A 9,863-nucleotide genomic window follows, 5' to 3' on the forward strand; every position below is an offset into this window, starting at 1 on the left:
CTCGGTTCTTGGTTGGCTCGATTGCAAAACTCAATTTGTAGTTTTTTTTTCCCCCCGATAATGTTACATCTCTATTTATCATCATATTAGTTATCAACCACCACCACACACAAAAAAAAAAAAAAGAATATATATATATATATATATATATATATATATATATATATATATGTAAAATGTGGGTAGATAACAAAAGATTACATTATAAAAGACAAAGGTGCGAGAGCACACATTCGATATACACACATGTTTTCCCTAACTAAGAAACCAAACAATTGCATTATGGAAAACAAAAGTAGTTTTTGGGTCGAATTCTTATTATATTTGCTTGCCACAATAATAGTAATATTCTTTTACAAATGTGTGTATCGAATGTAAAACAACACCTCCTCTTCTTCCACCGGGGCCGATAGGCTACCCTATTATCGGGTGATGTCATTTTTCCCGATTGCAGTTGACATACTCTAGAAAAATAATCATAACTTCTTTCTCGGTTGTTTTTTTTTTGTAAACCAATTTTTTTGGTTAAAAGCTAGATTTCCGGAGCTTTCTAATCATATATTGAAGATATTCCAGCTCCTTATCAATTAGAGCAGTTTTGGGTTCAAAGTTACCCTCTCTACGGACTAACGTGTCATATGGAACAAGATTACATCATATTTCTTTCTTGAAGTTTAAATCTCTGAATAATAATAATTAATAAGTAGCAACAAATTAAATAATGTGGGTTGGTTTCGAGTTAGGCAGACTTAACATCGTCCACGTCAGCCTTAACAACAAATTATACGAGGCGGAACTGTAGTTAATCTGGTTTTGTGCTACTCGAATGGATTTATTATGTGGTTCTCGTCCACAACACGAGTCCCGTCGTCTCCCACCCTTGACTAGGCCCAGGTGACATCGACAACAACGTTAAGTATTCGTTTTTTTCTTTCATGTGTAATTCATGCAAACATGCTCGATTCTTAAATTAGGACCCATATATAATGTATCTATTGAAGAAATAAGGACCACTCACTTCACTCGTTTATTAATTAACATTACATAAATGTTTTTTTTTAATTCTTGAAGAAGACAGGACAACATCTATATGACATGCGTATCAAAATATCAAGATATGTTTTTTAGCCAATAATAACGCTCCATGGCTTATTTGATGGCTTATTTGATGCTCTATGCCTGATAAAATACATATTTAACCGTTAATCTACGCACAAAGATACGACACTAATAAGATCGGAGTATTATCTCAAACCAAGCTACTTAACTACGATTTCAGTTCACGTAAAAGTTTGTTTGATCTTGATTTGTCAAATCAAACTTGAACAAAAGATAGAATATTCACAAAAAATAATTAAGCTACACGAGCTCGGCTCGATAGCACCACGCAAACTTGCACAGCCACATAACTAACATTAATTCCACAAGTCATCAATTATGTGATTACATCCTTATTTTACACGTTTTATTATATATCACTTTGTTTTTTTTTTTTTTTTTTTTTTTTTTTTTTTTTTTTTTTTTTGTTATAAACATTACAAAAGTGTTTGTACTTGTTGAAGAGAGGCGTGCCAAACAAGATAATCTAAGTTTAAGCCAATAATAACGTTCAACCATTACATACGAACTTCATCGGTCTCTCTCCGTGTGTGTGTCTGGTCGGGTCTAATAGCTTGCCAAATGTTTTCCACGTGCAAGGATATGAGACACTAATTAGAGAGCATACAGTTCAACCTCTATAAATTAATTCAGTCGGACCTAGTAAAATTCTATTCATTTAGTGAAATATTAAATCATCTAACTAATAATTTAATATGTTTACACTCTTGGGGATCAGAATAAATTATTATTTAAGCGATGTTCCACTGTATATGTCATGAGTAGTATAGTACTACTCAAAATCAAACCAAGCCTAGCTACTCGATTCGAGATCAATTTTGTTCTAAGTTTGTTTTCGTCACGCTAATTTGTTAAAATAACAAAGTCAAATTTGAATAACCATTTTCGCTCGAACAACTATCAAACTCGATTCGAACAGGATTTTTTTTTTTTAAATGATCCACTGAAATATTAAACTACACGAGCTCGATTCTTGTTTGGCTCGATTGCAAAACTCAATTTGTAGTTTTTTTTTTTATAATGTTACATCTCTATTTATCATCATATTAGTTATCAACCACCACCACAAAAAAAAAAAATAATAAAATAAATAAATAAATAAATAAAAAAAAAATTGCGTAGATAACAAAAGATTACATTATAAAAGACAGGTGCGAGAGCACACATTCGATATACACACATGTTTTCCCTAGCTAAAAAACCAAACAATTTCATTATGGAAAACAAAAATAGTTCTTGCGTCGAATTCTTACTATATTTGCTTGCCACAATAATAGTAATATTCTTTTACAAATGGAGCCCAAACCCTAAGAAAAGAAGCAAAACAACACCTCCTCTTCCACCGGGGCCGATAGGCTACCCTATTATCGGGTGCTTGCCTGAAATGACGAAGAAGAGGCCAACTTTCCGATGGATACACAAACGCATGCAAGAAATGGACACAGAAATTGCATGTTTCCGTTTTGGAAAAACCCACGTGATCCCCGTCACCTCCCCGGAACTTTCCAGAGAGTTCTTGAAGAAGCATGACCTAATCTTTGCCTCCAGGCCCGACTGTATGTCGGGCAGGCTCACTAGCAACGGCTACCTCTCGGCAATCATTTCTCCATACGGCGACCAGTGGAAGAAGATGAGAAGAATTCTCTCCTCGCATGCTCTTTCACCGGCCATGCACAAAAAGTTTCACGAAAAACGAGGTGAAGAAGCCGATCATCTCGTTAGATACGTATACACACAATTATTATCATCCCGAAACAACAACACCAATAGCAACAATAATAATAATAACGGGCTTGTGAATTTGAGAGTCGCGACTCAACATTATTGTGGCAACGTGATTAGGAAAATGGTGTTTGGTAAGAGGTTTTTCGGGGCGGGAATGGAGGATGGCGGGCCCGGATTGGAGGAGAGAGAGCATGTTGATGGGTTGTTCACAATACTTACATATCTATACGGTTTCGCAATCGCCGATTATGTTCCGTGTTTGGAGATTTTCGATTTTGATGGATATAAGAAGATTCTCGGCGATGCACTTGATAATGTGAGGAAATATCAAGATCCGGAGATTACGAACAGGGTGGAAATGTGGCGAAAAGGGATTAAAAAGACAGAAGACGATATTCTTGATGCTTTTATTAACCTCAAGGATTCAAAACACAACCCCTTGCTATCAGTTCAAGAGATTCGAGCACAAATTACTGTAAGAAATCCTCCACTTTCTATCACTTAATTATTTTTATTTCATTTTTCTTATGTGACCAAGCCGAGCTCATCTGTTTTGTTAGGCTTGAGCTCGAGTTCATTTTGTCAGGCTCAAGCTCGTCCAGTTTTTTTTTTTTTTTTTGGGCTGGAGCAGGAGCTCGAGTCCATTTTATCGAGCTTGATCCCAAGCTCATTTTGCTTTTTTTTTTTCTATTAATTATTATTATTTTTATTATTATTAGAATTATTTAGTATTAAATAAACTGTAATTATATAATTATATGTTCTTTTTATATTATTTCTATAATATTCTATATTATCATACATTATTTAAATAAAAAATAATATATATTAAAAAATAAGGCTCGCGAGTCGGCTCATCGAGCTCACGAGTCAGCTCAGCTCGTTATTGTTTACGACCCTAATCCATCACTTAAACTCTTATTTGAAAAGAAAGGGAAAAAAAAAAAAAAAAAACCACGTAAAAGATGATGCATGTTTTCTTCTCCGGTTAGCCCAAAATGAAAAAGTTATTTACAATTATGCCACCATCTCAAAAAGAAATCAAAATTAATCATGCATTCTATGATTTTCTGAATTCTGATAATATTGGACAGGAAATAATGCTAGCTGGAGTGGATAATCCATCAAACGCAGTGGAATGGGCAATGGCCGAGATGATCAACCAACCACACATTCTTAACCGAGCCTGTCAAGAATTGGACAAAGTGGTCGGCAGGGGCAAAATGGTCCAGGAATCAGATTTGCCTAACCTCAACTACGTGAGAGCCTGCGTGAAGGAGTCCTTCAGATTGCACCCCGTGGCACCATTCAACGTCCCCCACGTGTCGACGGAGGACGCCGTCGTCGGCGGCTACTTCATCCCCAGAGGCAGCCACGTCCTCCTCAGTCGCCCCGGCCTGGGGCGGAACCCTAGGGTTTGGGAAAACCCGCTCGAGTACAACCCCGAGCGGCACATGGTGGTTGAATCGGCGCAAGTTGAACTTGTTGATCACGATCTGCGAATGTTGTCCTTTAGTACCGGGAGACGAGGTTGCCCCGGCGTCACGCTTGGTTCTACCATGGCGGTGATGCTTCTGGCTAGGCTCCTACATGGCTTCGATTGGACGGCGCCGCCGGGCGTCCGCATCGGCCTCGGTGAGTCCGAAGGCGATTTGTTGTTGGCTAAGCCGTTGGTTTTACACGCGACGCCGCGTTTGGAGCCGTCGGTTCTTTTGAAATAGTCCAATTTGTGATTGGCCTGGGCCTTAATTTTTATATATATTTAATTAAGCTGTAATTTATTTTCTTTTTACTCTATTCGCTTATACTCTTAATTGTATCGATTTGCCCTCTTGTATTTTGGTTTGATATCACTTTACTTCTTTCTACTCTTAATTGCATCAATTTGTCCGATCCCCCTATATTTAAAAAATTGTCTCAAATATGTGACCATCGCCGTTAGTTTACAGACTTTTGACATTAACACCGTTTGATCTAAGTCTGGAAATTATCAAAGAGTAAACTATAATAACTTTAATAAAATTAATTTTTATGTGAGCAACGACTATTTACAATCACAAATTTACTTAGTGCAAGACCAAATTAATTTTTTTTTATCAAATTAAATATAAAAAAACTATAATAACTTTAATAAAACACAAACAAAATAAATTTTTTTTATCAATTTACTTTTGCAAGACCAATTTAAAAAAGAAAAATTAATAAAAAAAAAGAAAGAAAAAGCAAATTGAAAAACGAGAATTGAAAAACGAGGAGGAGGGAAGAAGGGAAGAAAACCAAAAAAAAAAAATCAATTGCAGCACTCGCCGCCGCCCTGCGTCGTCGTCGTTGAAGTCCACCACCTCCCCCGTCGCGATTGCAGTCGACAACCACTAGAACCTCCCCACCTGCAACTGTTGTTCCCCAACCCTGCCACAACAATCACGAAAAGTAAGTAAGGAAATTACTTTTTGAATTAACTTTTTTTTTAGAAATAAAATGTGATAAACATGATTTTATTGTTAGTATAATGAATACAAGTCATTTTATAACATGGTTGATGATTTTAGGGTTTGATTCTAGCACTATTGTTGAAGGAGTTGCGGTTTTACAAAAAAAAACGACATGTACTTGTCGATGTTTTGGAAATATTTCGACATATTGGTGTCGATTTTTTCATCTAATTTCGACAGCAAACAATTGTCGATTATTGAAACTTTTTTCGAAATCTCAATGTCGATATTTGTACAAAAATTCGACATAAACCTAATGTCGTGTTTTGAGAGAAAATTCGACATTGTTGTGTCGATTTTTTGTACAATTTTCGACAGAGAGCTTATGTCGAGTTTTTGTACAAAAAATCGACACTGTAATGTCGATAATTGACTGGTAAACTAATTTTTTTTTGCAAACTTTTTTTTTTATATAAATGATTATTATTTTATTTATATTTTTTCAGTGGAACCGCGTATTCCCCAAACTGCTTCTGAGTGAAGAGAAAGGCATTGGTCAATCGTAAAGTTCGACGTGGCGATTCTCAAGTTACTTGGGTCAATCCTCCCGCTAATCGTACACGTTTACCTACCGATGTTGAGTCTTCATTGTCCATACCTGAGGATACACCGCTCACATCGATCACCGAAGTTGATGGATCTAGTAGCCAATCGGCTGGCCCCAGAGGACCACAAATACCAGACTTGATGCCACAGTTTGAGAATCATATCACCCGACAGATTTTGTCCGGGAATGTACTTTTACACTTATAGACACACATATACATAAGTTATTGAAGTTATTTAGTTTATTGATTGAATGTTTATTTTTATTAAAAATGTAGGAGCGCGAAAGTGTGAGGGTTCATAATCACAGAACAATGTTGGAGAAGTGGCGGATGGCTCATTTTATGACCGAGGTTGTCGAGAGGTCCGGTTTGATGCCCCTTGTACGTCATTCGTACAAGGTGATAGATAGTGCATTGGTGTTGACTTTCATAGAGCGGTGGCAGCCGGCAACTTGTACGTTCCATTTACCATTTGGGGAGATGACGATGTCAGCAGCTTGACAGGTTTGCCAGTGGTGGGACGACCATTATTTATTCAACAAATTAGTAAGACGGGGCCATCGTCACAAGCAATCGTAAAATGAATTCTTGGAGTATTGCTTAATTCGACGGATAAATGTTGGGGTCAAAATCAGAAGGTGCTTAAGTTGGAGTGGTTGCGCAATACTTTCAGTTCGGTGACAGATAATGACGATGAGAATAAAAGGACGTGCGCGACAAGGGCATTTTTGGTGTACGTGTTGTCATGTACGATATTCCAGGGCAAGACGGGGAATATGGGTACACTGCAGTTGTTGTGTTTGCTACAGAATTTGGACAACATTGGGACTTACGAATGGGGTACAACTTGTTTGTGTCTGCTCTATGAGGCGTTGTCGGATGCTTTAAGGGCTAATACGAATCAAATAAGTGGATACTTGACGCTTCTTCAGGGTTGGATTTACGAGCATTTCCCCCATCTCACACCGACGGTTAGGTCCGGCGAGATCGAGGGACCGTTAGTTACACGATGGGTATATCCACTGAAGTCCGACTCAAGTGATGACAGAGCCCGTAATCTGCGTACTCTGATAGATGATCTGAGCTCCGATGAGGTACTCATTTAACTCCTTTCGACTTCTTTCTTATTTTTTTAGTTTTTTCAATTTTTAAATTTTAACTCATTTCGACTACTTTTTTTTTTGTTTCTTCATTTTAATTTATTTACTGTCGCAGATTATATGGGCCCCGTATAAGGTCCTCCGTGACAGGTTTCCTATGCCAGAGTTCACGTGGTTTAGTGGCATATTTCAGTACATGCGTACTTTGGAGCCTTACCATCCGGACAGGGTCTTGAGAAAATTTGGGCGTGTTCAGAAGATTCCCGGCCAACCGTATATGTCGAACGCTATGTTTAGGAAGCAGAAGCGGGGCACACCTCATCTTGTATTTGCGGCGTACCCGTATATATATTCTGAGCGATGGGAAGATCACATGCTTAATGAGCGGTCCATATCAATTTCAGTGGTATTAGGAGAGCCAGACACTACACCCGACTATATGGATTGGTATAGGGAGCGGACCATCACAAAACTCAGTACACTTCCAGTTTCTCGACCGTAAGTACCCGGGCGCCGCCAGATAGCTCGCTCGCCACTACTGGAGGCCCGTGATTCTCAGATTATTACGATGGTGAGGACTACATTGGCTCGCATACGCGAGCAAGATACCGATGATGGATATACCGAGATGGTGATGACGTTAGAGGGGATTGCTGATTAGGTCTAGGACAACTTTCCATGACCTTCGCCAAGCTCTTCAAGGCCCATACGTAATTGTCTATTTTTTCCGCCCGAAGGTATGCAAAGGTAACAGGGAACGTTTTATTCGTAGAAGTAATACGCACAATCTCTAGGAATGGGAGTCCGTATATGTTGGTTTTATATGTGCAATCCATAACCAATACATACGGATAACTACATGCCAATTTAATGCATGTAGGGTGGGTCCACAACAAGTCCATTACCTCGCCGGTCTCCTCCAAAGATCTGTGATACTCGAAGTAGTTATTTTCGGACAACTTCAACATCAACAATTGCATTTGAGTTCTACCAGCATTCTCTTTGAACTGGATCTTCTGACGAGCATTGTAAACCGTCTTAATTAAAGACGCATTTGTCGGATTCTTCAACTTTAGCGATGATAAGATTGTCTTTGGTTTCACCAATGCGTTTGACAAGTCTTCTACAAGTGTCATCTCTTCACTTGTTAATCTTCCAGCATATGAGTGGCCTTGAAAGTTTTTAAAATTTGAGTGGTTGTGACTACCACATTCAACTGTTAACACCCACTGAACTTCTTCACCATCCATACCAATTTTTTGGCCCTTCAACTCAAACGGACACTCACATTTCTTTGACCCTATTTGCCTTTTCCAATTTCCTTTGTCGTCTTGATCGGGTACCTTTTTGCCACGATACACTCATGCACGCTTGCATACAAGTACCACGTAGGACCTTCTACGTCTATTTTTTCCCTGGTTTGAAGACTTTACTGTCATTATCATTCCTAGTCGCATACCAACTTCGCGCACCCATGTGACTAAATTGTCCCTTGTTGCAAACTCCTCATGGGTGGTAAATTCATGTGAATAATCCAAAGCTAATTCCCTACATGCATTAGTTTCACTACACGCGCTAGGTACAAAACTCTGTAAGAAAAACCGGAAATTTGGTTACACAATCGTAACAGTGAAAAATCGGGACACTAGTGTCGAAATATGCACCGAATATCGGCACCACAGTGTCGAAAATTTCAATACAAATCGACAGTAAAAGAGTGTCGATTTATGTTGAAATTTTCGACATTAGTGTGTCGATATTCGGAGCATATTTCGACCTGCACACGTCGAATTTTTGATACGTGAAATGAGGTGCGAAAAACGAGAAAAACGATCACAAAGTACAATATTTCTTACCTCTTTGTGTTCTTCGACCTTGGAATCCTCCATATTTATGTCTTGTTTTCAAGTTTTAGTAAGATTTGAGGGTTTTGTGTGATGAGGGTTTTGGAGAATATGAAAGATTTTTTGTTGGAAAAAAATGTGTAAAATAAGTGTTAAGAAGAAGATGTTGGGGTTTTATTGGGGGAATGAGTTCCTTCTCATTTTTTCCTTTTTTTTTTTATTCTTTTTTTTTTTTTTTCTGGTCTTGCAATAGCAATTAGCCTAATTTGAATTAATATATCTAAATTAATATTGGGGTTATATTTGTAATTTCTAGTCTTGATCTTAGTAAGTTTATTTATATTTTGGTCTTGCATGAAGTAAGGTCTTGCACTTAGTAATTTTCGTCTTGCATATATTCGTCGCGTTTTATTTATTAAAATATAGGGAAAATTGCACTTTACCCCCTCAAAATATACATATTTGCACTTTCCTTCCTAAAAACATAAAATTGAGATTTTCCCCTAAAAAATGTAAGAATATGCAACGTATTATTTTACTTTCCTTTTTCTATGTGCAGTTATATATACTTGATAATTTAATAAATAAATTCTCTCCTTTCGATCTCGCAAATTGGTAAGTTTTTTTCGGATTTAATTATCTAAGAAGCCACAATAAATCAAATGGACAATGATTTACCCTGATTTTCAGACTATTTTTCTTTTGGTAATTTCGTGTTTTTTCAGAATTTTTTTAAAAAGAAAGTTCAACAAACACAAATTCGCTTCCGAAAAGAATAATAGTGAAATAAATGAAAACCGAACAATTCAAATTTGGTTGATCAACTGGTTCATATTTTAAAGTATGGGAAGAATAGAATATGAGAAAGAGAGAAATAATAATACGAAATATAATAGAAACCCCCACTATGTTATGTGTTGATTACATGGAATATATATAGAGTTTGACTAGGTAACTAAATCCTAACTAATCTAGGTAACTCAATCATACTAGAATCCTAATATTACAAGAATTCTATAATATAATATTCTCTAA

The 9,863-nt window shown here is 37.2% G+C and overlaps 1 protein-coding gene across 1 annotated transcript; it reads left to right on the forward strand.

The window, feature by feature from the left end:
• The first annotated feature begins 2,302 nt into the window (after window positions 1–2,302).
• On the forward strand, window positions 2,303–4,628 carry LOC105961699 (phenylalanine N-monooxygenase). The gene is made up of 2 exons (XM_012985956.2): window positions 2,303–3,319; window positions 3,939–4,628. Exons 1-2 carry the CDS (start codon window positions 2,336–2,338, stop codon window positions 4,563–4,565), a joined length of 1,611 nt encoding a protein of 536 aa, XP_012841410.2. The 5' UTR covers window positions 2,303–2,335; the 3' UTR covers window positions 4,566–4,628.
• The last annotated feature ends 5,235 nt before the right edge of the window (window positions 4,629–9,863 follow it).

This window comes from Erythranthe guttata, chromosome 14, assembly GCF_056151865.1.
Source record: "Erythranthe guttata isolate IM_541 chromosome 14, IM_541, whole genome shotgun sequence".
Classification (NCBI taxonomy): domain Eukaryota; kingdom Viridiplantae; phylum Streptophyta; class Magnoliopsida; order Lamiales; family Phrymaceae; genus Erythranthe; species Erythranthe guttata.